This window comes from Apis mellifera, linkage group LG9 (assembly GCF_003254395.2).
Source record: "Apis mellifera strain DH4 linkage group LG9, Amel_HAv3.1, whole genome shotgun sequence".
Taxonomy (NCBI): Eukaryota; Metazoa; Arthropoda; class Insecta; order Hymenoptera; family Apidae; genus Apis; species Apis mellifera.
Window position 1 is genome coordinate 5,990,374 of NC_037646.1, and position 12,987 is coordinate 6,003,360.

General features: G+C 19.2%; 1 protein-coding gene across 5 annotated transcripts; it reads right to left on the bottom strand.

Annotated features, from left to right (window-relative positions):
• Nucleotides 1–1,078: 1,078 nt before the first annotated feature.
• On the bottom strand, nucleotides 1,079–12,219 carry LOC724718 (xanthine dehydrogenase). Of its 5 annotated transcripts, none has more exons than XM_026442753.1 (25): nucleotides 11,975–12,212; nucleotides 10,797–10,938; nucleotides 10,167–10,224; nucleotides 8,781–8,877; nucleotides 8,313–8,548; nucleotides 7,450–7,694; nucleotides 7,126–7,267; nucleotides 6,818–6,985; nucleotides 6,568–6,644; nucleotides 6,264–6,470; nucleotides 5,996–6,180; nucleotides 5,806–5,919; nucleotides 5,538–5,661; nucleotides 5,117–5,413; nucleotides 4,830–4,952; nucleotides 4,357–4,712; nucleotides 4,065–4,239; nucleotides 3,780–3,971; nucleotides 3,554–3,699; nucleotides 3,091–3,268; nucleotides 2,522–2,650; nucleotides 2,088–2,330; nucleotides 1,619–1,873; nucleotides 1,357–1,524; nucleotides 1,079–1,271 (listed from the first exon to the last, which is right to left on the bottom strand). In XM_026442753.1, the coding sequence occupies exons 2-25, from the start codon at nucleotides 10,905–10,907 to the stop codon at nucleotides 1,227–1,229; spliced, it is 4,071 nt and encodes a 1,356-aa protein (XP_026298538.1). In that variant the 5' UTR covers nucleotides 10,908–10,938; nucleotides 11,975–12,212; the 3' UTR covers nucleotides 1,079–1,226. The 5 variants fall into 5 exon arrangements, 3 of the variants coding, with proteins under 3 accessions (XP_026298538.1, XP_026298539.1, XP_026298540.1); XM_026442754.1 differs by having other exon boundaries at nucleotides 8,781–8,885; nucleotides 11,975–12,210; XR_003305331.1 differs by lacking the exon at nucleotides 1,079–1,271 and having other exon boundaries at nucleotides 1,619–1,842; nucleotides 11,975–12,216.
• Between the last annotated feature and the right edge of the window lie 768 nt (nucleotides 12,220–12,987).

Genomic DNA, 12,987 nt, shown 5'->3' on the forward strand with positions numbered 1-12,987 from the left:
TATATTTGATTTTCGTATTTAAATTTTTTTTTTGTATATTTATTATATATATTTATAATATTTATTATGTATATTTTATCAAACGAATAAAAGCTATTGCTATATTAATATGTTATTTACAAATTGTAACTTTTTTTTAATATAAATAATAAATTTTTTTTTCTTTCTTTTATTTAAAAAATAAAATTTATAATAAAGTTGAATGAGACTGAAATATTATTCATAATTATTCTGTTTGTAGTTTTTCGAGTTTTGCGATCACAGTCACGAAATAGTAGTTTTTAACATTGAGTTCGAAATTCTACATTTGTGCAAACAATAATTTATAAGTAAAACGATATTGATAGAATGATTATTGTTGTTCATATGCATTTAACTTCCACAAATTTAATTTTTTTTTATTTGCAAATAGAGAATCTCGAGTCTAAATTTTAATTTTAAAAGAAGACAAAAAAATCTCATAAATTGTTATGAAGAGGGCTAGAACGAAAAACTATCATTTTTTGGATTTTACTTTGAATTCAATAGAAAATCATTTTTATTGTTATTTTATTATATTTTATAAATATGTTTTAAAATATGCAGTAATAGTAGTAGTTATACCAATTTTTAATTCTTATCATTGTATTTCAATTTAATTAAAAAAAAAAATTAATAAAATCTATCCCATCTAATTTTTATAAATATTATATTTAATATTCAAAAGATTTTTAATTCTTATCTTTGTTTTTTAATTCTTATCTTATTGCATTAAATTTTTGGATTATACTTTAGATGTTTTGTTTATATATTTTTATTTTTTTTTATAAGAAATACATGAGATGAGTGCAAGAACATCGTTTAAGGAATTGCGGCAAAAGTACTAGATTAAACAATTTTTACTCTTATGTTAATTATTTATGAATATTAGTATAATATACTAATATTAGTATAATATACTATAAATAAAATCAATAGAAATTTAAAACAAAATTTTGAAAAATCTTTTATTTTCAACAAATTTAAAATATTTTTTTCAATTATATTTATTTTTTAGAATTAATTTTCTATGTACACTAAATATACAAAAATTATTCAATCTAATTATAAATCTGAGCATATATTTTTTAAAATATATTTTTTGTTATTAGTCATGAATAAGTAAAAGAACGATAAATATCTTATTTACTCTACTTTGGCTATGCCCGTAAAAAAAGATATTTATTTTTTATTTCATTATAATATTTTTATGGAACAATATTCCATTGATGTTGTAAATTTGGTTCTGCAATCTGTAGCCAAGATACAAATTAAAAAATATATATAATATAATATAATTTTCTCATAAAATCCTTTTATATTAAACATTTATTTTACCTTTGATGTAAAGTCATCAATGCATGCTAAACGAATACGAGCTGCAGTTGCAGGTGCATCTAATTGAAAGTAATTTTTAAGATTATAGTCTGTGCGAGCAGATTTAATAGCTTCTTTTATTGCAAAAAATATAGAGGATGCAAGAAACAGTGGAGGTTCTCCTACAGCCTAAAAAAAAAAAAAAAAGAAAAAAAAAGAAAGAAATAAAATAATAAAAAAAATTAACAAAAAATAATGATTTTTTTATTTTTTTTAAGATTACCTTGGACGAATAAACAGCTCTAGGATTTGAGGCACCTTTTAGTAAGGATACATTAAATATTTCTGGAATATCTGCAAAACCAGGTATTTTATATGCACCTGGACCTCTAGTCGCAATAGCTCCATTTCTTAAATATATCATTTCTTCCAATGTGAATAAACCATATCCTTGCATAAAAGCTCCTTCAATTTGTCCAATATCAATCGCAGGATTTAGACTTTCACCTAAATCCATTACAATATCAGTTTGTAATACCTATATATAAATATTATTATTTAATAATTTATATTATAATCTAAATCTAAATTTAAAGTCTATATTTATATTTAAAATTATAATTATTAATCATGAATGTATAAATAATTTTAATATTTTTATTTCAAAAGATATAATATTTGTATAAATATTATAAAATAAATATTTATATAAATATTGTAAAATATTAAGTGGATATATTTTTTATATTTACTTGATGATCTCCAGTCAAACAATCGATTTCTACTTCTGAACATGCAACACCATACGTAAAATAATTAAATACATTTCCTGTATTAGTTTCAAATGAATATTGTATGTCGGGAGTTTTGTAAAAACCAGCAGCAGAAAGGCTAATTCTTTCCAAATAAGCTGTTGTCACCCATTCTTCCCATGTACCATTAGGATTTTTATCTATCACTGGTTTTAGGCGCTCCATAATTTTATTACAAGCATTCTGAAATTTTAGTAAAATTTAAAATAAATGTTTAATTTAATTACAAATATATTATCATTCGCTACTAAAATTTAATTTAATAATAATAAAACAGTTTGATACAAAAATTTTTATATACTATATTATATTTTTATATGTTATAACACTAATTAAGAGGATACAGATGAATAAAAAAAAATATTTTTACATACCATGATGGCCATACCATTTAAATCTGAAGAAGCACTAGCTGCTGTTGCAGATGTATTTGGTACTTTATCAGTAGCTGTTTCCGTTATGTGTATTTTATCAGGTTTTATTTTTAATGATCTACTTGCTACCTAAATATTAAAAAAGAAAAAAAGAAAAGTAATATAACAAATACTTGTTATTTACAGTATTTACAATAGTTATTACAATACTTATTCCAAATATTCTAATTTGCATACAATAAAATTGTATTACTTCTGATATTAAAAATAATTCTAAAAAATTATATTTAGAACATAAATTTTCAGATTTAAAAAATGTATTTTCAATTTCAGTAATCATAAATAATAATTCGAAATTTTTTTTTTTAATGGATCATATTTTAGATATGATATACTTTAAATGATTAATATAAATAAAATATAATAAAAGTAAGTAAAATTTATAATTATTATGTTTCGAAATTTATAATTATAATTACAATAAAAAAATTTATAGTTACATTACAAAAATTAAAATTAAAAAATAAATAAAATTAATTAAAATAGAAAAATAAATTAATTTATATTACTTGTATCATTTTTGTATGTAAACCTTGTCCCATTTCAACACCACCGTGACTAATTAATACAGAACCATCTGTATAGACATGTACAAGTGCCCCTGCTTGATTTAGAAAGGCTATAGAAAAAGAAATACCGAATTTCGTTGGAACTATTGCCAATCCTTTTTTCTTGTATCTATTTTCTCTGTTAGAATAGTGGCTTATTAAAATCAATACTAAAAATAGTTTCATACAAAAATCTTTATATTATTGAAATTTTATAACATAATTATACTATAAATAAAAATTATTATTAAAATAATTATTTAAAAATTATTTAATTTACTTAAGAAAATTATAAAATACGAAAAAAATATTAAAAAATTAAGAAAAATGAAAAGAATAAAATAAAATAAAAATATTAGTAAAAATAAAATAAAATAAAATAAAATAAAATAAAAAAAAATAAAATAATAATGTTTAAATATACCTGTTATATTTTTGAACTTGTAAAAGACGTTCATTATAATTTGAAGATAAAATACACTCTTTCCAGCAACGTTGTATTGTACAATTAAAGAGTTTCTGATTATAATGAGTTGTATCTTCTTCTTTATATAAATTCAATTCTGCAATCTATTAAAAATTATGCATATATTGATTACAAACATTATAATTTTATTTGATTAATTTTATGATATGATTAAAATTTTGACCTCAACAGGATCTCTATTTAAATATTCTGCAATATGCCTTATCATTGTTTCAGCTAAAAACATTCCTTGTGGACCTCCAAAACCACGAAATGCCGTACTTGACGGTATATTAGTTTTACATATAAAACCATATACATCAGACACTGGTATTTTATAAGAATTTTCAAAATGGAACATAGCTCGTTCTAAAACCTTAAAATTAATTCAAAATATAAAATTTAATATCTAAAAAATAATATCTAAAAAATATTTAATAACAGAAATTAATAAAGAAATTCAACATACTGCAGGAGATAAATCATAAGAATAACCCGCATTATTATAGATATAAACTTGTGCTCCTTTGATTAAACCAGAATTATCAAATCCAACTTTATATTTTAACAAAAATGGATGTCTTGCTCCAGACATTATAATATCTTCATCTCTATCAAGCATACAACGTACTGGTTTTCTTAATCTGCAAAAATAAATTAAATATTAAAATCTTTGGATAATCTAATTTCATTTTATTCTATTTCATAGTTTTTATTATTATTATTATTATTATTATTTTTTTGCATACAAAGATATTTACTTATAAGCAGCAAAAACAACTGGTAAAGCAAGTACTGCTGAACGAGATTCTTTCCCTCCAAAACCACCACCTAATCTTTTTGTTCTGACCACAATTTTATTAGCATGGATATTTAAAAGATGTGAAATAAATTTCTGAAGCTCTGTAGGATGTTGTGTTGAACAAAATATTTCTAATTCATCTTCTTCTTTTGGAATTGCCAAAGTTGCATTTGTTTCAAGATAAAAATGCTCTTGTGCTCCTGTTCGAACTTCTCCTTTAAGAATATGTTGTGATTCAATAAAAGCCTTTTCTATGTCTCCATTATTTATATGTTTTGGCGTTTGGTTGAAAAAAGAACGATGTTTAATAGCATCCTATAATTAAACCAAAAATAATTTTTAAAAATATAGGAAACTTGTTTATTTAAAAATAAAAATTAATTTTAAAAAAATCTTAAAAAAAATGAAAAATTTAAAAAATTTTTATTATACCTCTATAGAAATAATTATTGGTTCTAAATTTTCGTATTCAATTTCAACCATTCTAGCTGCCTTCTGTGCAATGGTTTGATTAATAGCTACAATTGCTCCAATTACTTGACCATGACTTGTCACCTTATAAACAAATATATATTTATTTTTTTATTATTATTATTTTTATTATTTATTATATAATTTAATTGTTCAATTATAATAAGTTACAAAATATTTATTCTAGCATTTAAATATATTTTCTTCAAAAAAAATTAAATTTTAAAATTTCTAAATTTTAAAATCACCTTTTCTGATACAAAAATTTCTTCGTCTTTAAATATAGGACCAAACCATCGCTGTTTCTCAGGTATATCCTTTGCACTATAAAAAACAATTACACCTTCCATTGACAATGCTTTAGTTGCATCAATTTTCAAAATCTTTGCATGAGCTCTGGTAGATAAAACTACAGCTAAATATAGTTCGTCGACAAACTTGGGCATATCATCACAATATATTGCTTCTCCAGTTGCTTGTTTATATGCACTAGCATGAACAATTGATCTTCCAACTAAATCATTTGCTTCCTGATCTTTTTGAACCTAATACATTAATATTAAAAAAAAAAAAAAATAAACTTAAACATAAGAATTAAAGAATTAAAAATTATATATTTTCAAAAAAAATTCTATAAAATAATTTATACATTGAAATAAGCACAAATACCACTTGATAATATTGTGAACTTTTTAATTTTTTGGTATGGAATCCTTCTGTTGCACTTTCAACTTCTTTTGGCAAAAATATTTGAAATTTTTTAGCTATATGCAAAAATCCTTTGAAGAATAAACTGTAAAATATTAAAATTTATTCTATTAAAATAAAAATATAAATAACTAATAATAATTTTCACATTTTTTTAGAAAAAATCCAAATAAATTTTTAATATATTAAAAATTTTTAAATATAAATTTTTAAAATATTAATATCATACCTTAAAGTCAACGACCTACGATACTTGACCATTCCACCCGGTACATTATCTGATAAAGGTAATTCATTCAATAATGAATCATAAATAGTTTCTAAAAGATCTTTATCCCATTTCCTAAAAAAAATATATATTAATATTTTTTCTGTAATATAATTCAAAATTAAATATATGTATTGTACGATTATAAAACCTTCCAATCATAATGTTACAAGTTTTTCTTGCTAAAACCGTCGTTGGAGCCATACCACCAAAAGCTAAATATGCTTTATTAACGATGTTACTTTCTGGCTCGAAAAATACATTTAATGCCATATTAACAATAGCAATATCATCGTCTCGTCTTCTTGCTTGTTTAAAAGCAATAAAATATTGATTCTAATGAAATATTAAAATATTAATTAAAAAAATATAACATTATTTACGAATAAATAACAAATTTATTTTATCAAATTGTTTACTTTTTCAGAAAATGGTATTTGTATCGAAAGTAAAATTTCTTCTGATGAAATAACATTTTGCCGATAACCCTTAAAAAAAGTATGATCCATTGGAATAAGTCTATTTCCATTTTTCAAACTTGAAACATTTAACTTCACTCCAGCTGCCATAAAAATTGGATTCAGATCTGATATAGGACTTCCCGTCATTATATTTCCACCAACAGCCTATAGAAAATTAAGAAAATAGTTACACAAAAGTTACATAACAAAAAATTTTTATTTTTTCAAAAATTAAAAATTTTATTACTAATAGATTACTTACAGCCACATTTCTGATTTGTTTTCCAGCAAAGTAATAAAGCATATTAACTATTTCATTAAAAATTCTCGTTTGGTATTCTATAATAATAATAAAAAAACAAAAAATCTAATGACTATAAAATTTTATTATTAATTTATTATTTATTACTAATTATTAATTTATTATTTATTACTAATTATTAATTTATTATTTATTACTAATTTAATAATTTAATAACTAATTTTATAATATAAAATATATGCATAAATACCAGGTTTTATAGCAATTTGATTTTTTAAGGATTTTTCCATTTCAACAAGTGTAACACTAGCACCTATATTCAGTACTTTTGAATATTCTTCGATAGTATGCATTTCTTTGATTAAAGTAGGCTGTATAAGAACTGGATAAGATAAATATTTAAATTTAACTTCAACCCCTAAAAATATATATAATAAATGTATATAATAAATGTAATATATGTAATTATGTAATTTTTATGCTATTTATTTCTGTTATTGAATTAATAGATATGTAAATTTAAATAGTTTATTAGATTATTAGATGAATAAATTTTACCTATCTCTGTATTTCCTACAACAATTTTTGCATTCGGATATTGATTTTTTAGATATAATAATTCAGTAAGTGTTTTTGGTCTATACCAAGTAACATTTTTTCCTTTTATTATTAAGTACTCTTCATCTAAATATGAAGAAATCTAAAAAAAATTTATTTAATCTATTAAAATATTATTTCATTAATAAAAATAATAATAAATGATATGAAATCTTACACACATGGATTTATTTATATCACTTAATAATTTTCTCTTATCACAAAAAGATATTGAATTAATTTTTTATGATTATGTTAAATAGATAAAATTTTATTAATACTTACATGTAATTTAGGAGGAAATATTATTTCCTGAGAAGGATCATATGAACAAAATTCTTTTGAATCAAAAACTTCTGTGGGTTCTACTATTGGTATTTTTTTACAACAATTTTCTCCCATAGAACATTCTCCATTTGTTAAAGATTTTTCTTTATCTTTTGATATTAATTGCATAATTTCCCATTCTTCTGTAAAAGTTTTATAAGCTTCTATGATTGGACGGTATCCAGTACACCTGCATAAATTTCCTACAAATAGATCAATCAAGCTAATAATAAAATAATAAATTTCTTGAAAAAGAAAAAAAATTCTTTTTTTTTAATTATTCATTCTTAAATTTCTGGATTTATTAGCAAAATATTTTATAAAAAAAATAATGAATATTATTTACTCAAATAATTAATAAATAATTTAAAATCAATTACATAATATATAAAACGAAACCATAAAATTTCAATAATTCAATAATTCAAGAATAATCAACATTTAAAAAAATTATTTATTATTTTAGTTTTTTTATTTAGAAAATTATAAAAATATAGAACTTTAGTAAAAAAAAATAAATTATCGACGAAAATTATTAAAAATTAAATAAGAATGTAAATTCGTCGTAATATTCGTGTAACATATTTAATTGTTTTAAAAAATTTCTTAAATTTCAAATTATTCACAACTTGTTGTTTATTTTTTTAAATAGAAAAAATCATAAGAAAAGTGTATTTCCAGTTATTTTCTGAAATAAAACTAAAAACAATCCAATCTAATTAATACAACTGATAAAATTCCTTATATTGAAATTTTATATATATAAATATTGTTACATTCTGCATATAATAATGTAATTGCAAAAGTGATTGTAATATTACCTTGAAAAGCTATTTCAAGATCTTTCATACTTGGTTTAGGAGTAGTACGTAGCAAAGCATACATAGACATGATAATTCCTGGTGTGCAAAAACCACATTGTGATCCATGCGCTTTTGCTATTCGTTCTTGGACTGGATGCAGTGTCGTTTTTACACTTCCAATACCTTCAATGGTAGTTACTGCTAAACCATGCATGGCACAAATCAATGTTAAACATGCATTCACTGCTAGATGTCTATTTAAATTAAAAAATTAAAGAAAATTATGTTATTTTCTTTTTCATATTAGACAGAATGATTTATTATTTTTTTAATTTTGAATTTTTGAATAATTTTTTAAAATCCAATTTTTAAAAAGAAAAAAGTTTTTTATTAAAATTCCAATATTTATCCATAATTCTACTGTAATTATTATTTTTTATTTATTACAATATAAATCTAAAATAAAGATAATATTAAAAAGGATACGTAATAATTCCTGTTGTACGATCCAATTTTGATATCATTACAGTGCATGCTCCACAACCACCTTCTGCACAGCCTAATTTTGTACCAGTTAAACGTACTATTATTCTAGTTAGGAAAATCTTCTTAGGAAAAATATATATATATTTTTTTGTATTTGTGAGTTTATAATCTATTTATTTTTTTATATTGTGTACTTTCTACATTTCTTTTTGATTTATCTTTTTTAATCTCAATTCTAAGTTTTCTGTTTTTAGTATCAACATCATTATTCGACTAATTTATTTCATTTTAAAAATTATTTTCTTGTTAGCATATAATATCAGATATTTTAAATATTTACTTTTATATTAATTTCTATATATAAAATTAATGTTTGATATTAAAAACTATTATAAAAATTAAAAATAAAAAAAAAAGTTAAAAATAAAAAAATTTGCAATATTTATTTTTATCTTACTGATAGATGAAAATTATTAAAATAAAAATTATATTTAAATAATTATAAAATTATAATAATTATGAAAATAATTTTTTAAATAATTATTATCAATTTAAAAAAATATGTCAAAATTTTATAAATAACTAAATAATAATGTAAAATAAAAAGTGCAATATTTATGCAAATATGCAATAATTAAATATTTTTATTAGAACATCTTTTACTTAATTATATGTTATAACTTATTATATGAAAATATTTGAAGTAGAAATGGAAATTATAATCTTTATCTTCGTAATATTTTTTTAATATTTTAATTTTTTTTCAATAGAGATTCAAAAATAAAATTTATTATTATTGTTTTATGATACTTTTTAAAATATAATGTCCCAAAAATCTGAAAATATTTTAATTGGAAACTGAAGAAATTTAAACAATTTTTTCCTAAAACAATTTAGCATTTTATTATATATAATTGCTTTGCAAAATTTTTTATTTCGGGTTTGTTAACGAATTATTAATAAAAAAAACATTGGTATATATAAAACTATATTATTATATATGTACCAATATATATTAGTTTTATATATACTACATAGATATTGCAAATATTTGTTTTTGTGCTTATGCAATATTTGTTGAATAATAATGATTAAAAATAATCAAATGCATTCTGAAGTCATGGTGGTTATAGATAACTATCAGTAAGATAAATTTTAACTGATAAAGAGTTATTGATAAAAATATAATTTAATTGAATCATATTACTTAATATTTTATTATTATAAACATAAAATTATGTATCTATTGTAATCCTATTAAAATAGAAATCTAAAATTTCCGTAGTATATATATAAATATTTAATATATGCATATATGCATATTTATATATATATTATGTTAAAATGATTATATATATAAATTTTATTAAAATGAAAAAAGGATACACTTATTTCTTAAATACCATAATAAAGTCCATTCTGGATTAACGTTATCATCAATCACCTATAATAGAATCAATACTTATAGATATTTGTGAAAATTAATTTAATTAATTAATAATTGTATTTTTTTTAAATTTTTTCTTTTGTAAAAGGAATAATTAATATTAATTATTATTTATTAATTAATTATTTAATAATAATGTTAAAAAAAATGTTATAATATATATAATTGTTAATAAATATTATTTGAATAAAACTTATTAAAAAATCAAATTTTAATAAATGAACAACTTTAAAAAAAAATTTTTTAAAAATAAAAATAAAATAAATGAAATAAGTAAATATTAAAAATATATGCAAGTTTTTTTAAGAGTAAATATTTAAGAATTAATATTTTTGAAAAATAAAAATTTAATTTTAATAATTTATGATTATATTACATATTATATATTATATTTTATTTTAAGTACAAAATATATCTTTTAACTATTCTTAAAATAAAAAATAATATATATACAGATAGTTACATTTTTTTTACATGCATGCATAATGTATTATGTATTTGAATGTATTATCTAATACATAATATGTATAACAATACATATTAACAATACAATAAATATAATTACATACCTCCTTGCCATTAACATAAAATACTAAAGTATGTGATATTCTGTCAAGTTTCTCTTCATTGTTCAGCATGACAGGTTTAGATTGATTAATAATTCCATCATCATGGACCATTTTTATTGATTATTATAAATCTCAGCAATCTCTATAAAAGAAATTTTTATAAATTATCTACTTATTATTACAATATAGTAATATTTTTATATATTTATAACTATATATAATGCTTGATAATGAAGAAAAAATATTTTATAAAATTTTTTTTATTTCAATATATATATATATATATATAATTTAATTTATAAATCAAATTCTTAATTTATATTTTTATATAATTGTATAAATCTGTATTTTCATTTAGTATAAAACAATAATCTTTTCTTAATAATTATGTAACATTATTATAACTTATTTGATAAATAAGATTTTGACTTTTTTTTATCAATAATAAAGATATAAAAATGCTTTTAAACAAAACTTATTTTTTAATAGTAGTATACATATTTTTTTGCACAAAATTACTATATACTGATTAATCTAAATATCTTTATTATAAATTATAAATAATTTTTCATTTATAAAAATGATAAAATTATTTTCAAGTACTTATATATATAATAGTGTTTATAATATTGCAGATGAATATCTAACATATATAATGCTTTTGCAATATCTATTGCTTAAGTGAATAACGATAAGAATGACCTATGTTTCCCAAGAAGTCTTCAATAAATAATAATAAAAAAAAAAGACTTTAATTTTAGAAATTAACATGAAAATTCTATAAAAAAATTTATGTAAATTTATCTAAATAAAAAACAAATTAAAAGTTGCTTTCTTCTTGATATCTTTTAAATTATAAATTTTACAAATTTATTTTATTTGTTCTTAGCATTATAATTTGAATAATTGTTTTATTTATGTTAAAAAGAAAGAATATTTTTAACAAAAATAAATTTTACACAAGATATAATTTTCGAAAATATTAGGAACATATTACATATTATATTTAATTTAATTTAGTGTATAAACAATATGAAATGCATGCTTGAATGAATAATTAAATATTTATTATTATTAAATAAATAAATAAAGAAATAAAATAATAAATTAATTTTGAATTTTATAAAATAAAAATAAATTAAAAATTATGCAAAATAATTATAGAAGAAAAAACTTACCTTTCTTTCTTGAGTTGAAATTTTTAACTCAAAAATTCGTGTAGAACTGTTTGAATAACAATGAATGACACCATTAGGTTATCAGTAAGATATTTTCTGTATTATGTTTTATCAAGAAGTCACATTAATAAAGCGAATGAAGTAATTTGTCTCTACTACGTCTCTTTTATTCCTCACTCTCCCTTCTCTTGCAACGACGATTATAAAAATCGTACATATATGAGCATATTTCGTTAAACAAAAAATGTAAATATTGTATAAATATTAAATATACTGTTTCATTTTAAATTATATTATGCAATTAAATACAATAAAAATTAATTAAAAAATTATTGATAGAAATATATTAGTTTAAATAAATATCAAAATATTTATTAAGCAGATCAAAACCATTAAAAGATATTGTGTAATTAATAAAATTAGTATATGAATAAATAATACGAAATATTCGTAACGAAAATAATACGAAAAATTCGAATCATTTATTTTTCACTGATGTTAATTAAATAAATTATGTATATATTTTTTATTTATTTTTATATTTTTATATTTTATATTAAATAAATATTATAAATCAATATTATGAATTTTAACATTTAAATTAAATCTTTGAAATTTTTTTTAAATCGCCGAATAAATACAATAATATTATATTGTATTTTTTTTGAAGTATAATGATTATTATATAAAATATATTATTAATAATATTACAATACAAAATAAATTCTTAAAAAATAATGATTTAAAAAAATTAAAATAATACATATATTATTTTCTATTGATTCATATGTCATTCTATTATATCATTATGAAAATACAATTTTTATTATGATAATTTTGATAAATTTTTACATATATATATATATATATATATATATATATTACGTATATGTACATTTTATTATAAATAAAGTAACTATTTTTTATTAAAATAATTTTAATCTTTACCTTAATCATTATGATTTAGAAATATCAATAATGAATATTATAGATCATGAAATTTTTTCTAAAAA

Excerpts from the sequence above, each read along its gene's own strand:
- LOC724718 (XM_026442753.1), bottom strand. The coding sequence starts at position 10,907 with ATGGTCCATGATGATGGAATTATTAATCAATCTAAACCTGTCATGCTG. Across the intron at positions 8,878-10,166 it reads ATGGTATTTAAGAAATAAGT|TACGTTTAACTGGTACAAAA; the intron begins GTATCCTTTTTT and ends CTAGAATAATAG. Across the intron at positions 6,986-7,125 it reads TGTAGGAAATACAGAGATAG|GGGTTGAAGTTAAATTTAAA; the intron begins GTAAAATTTATT and ends ATATATTTTTAG.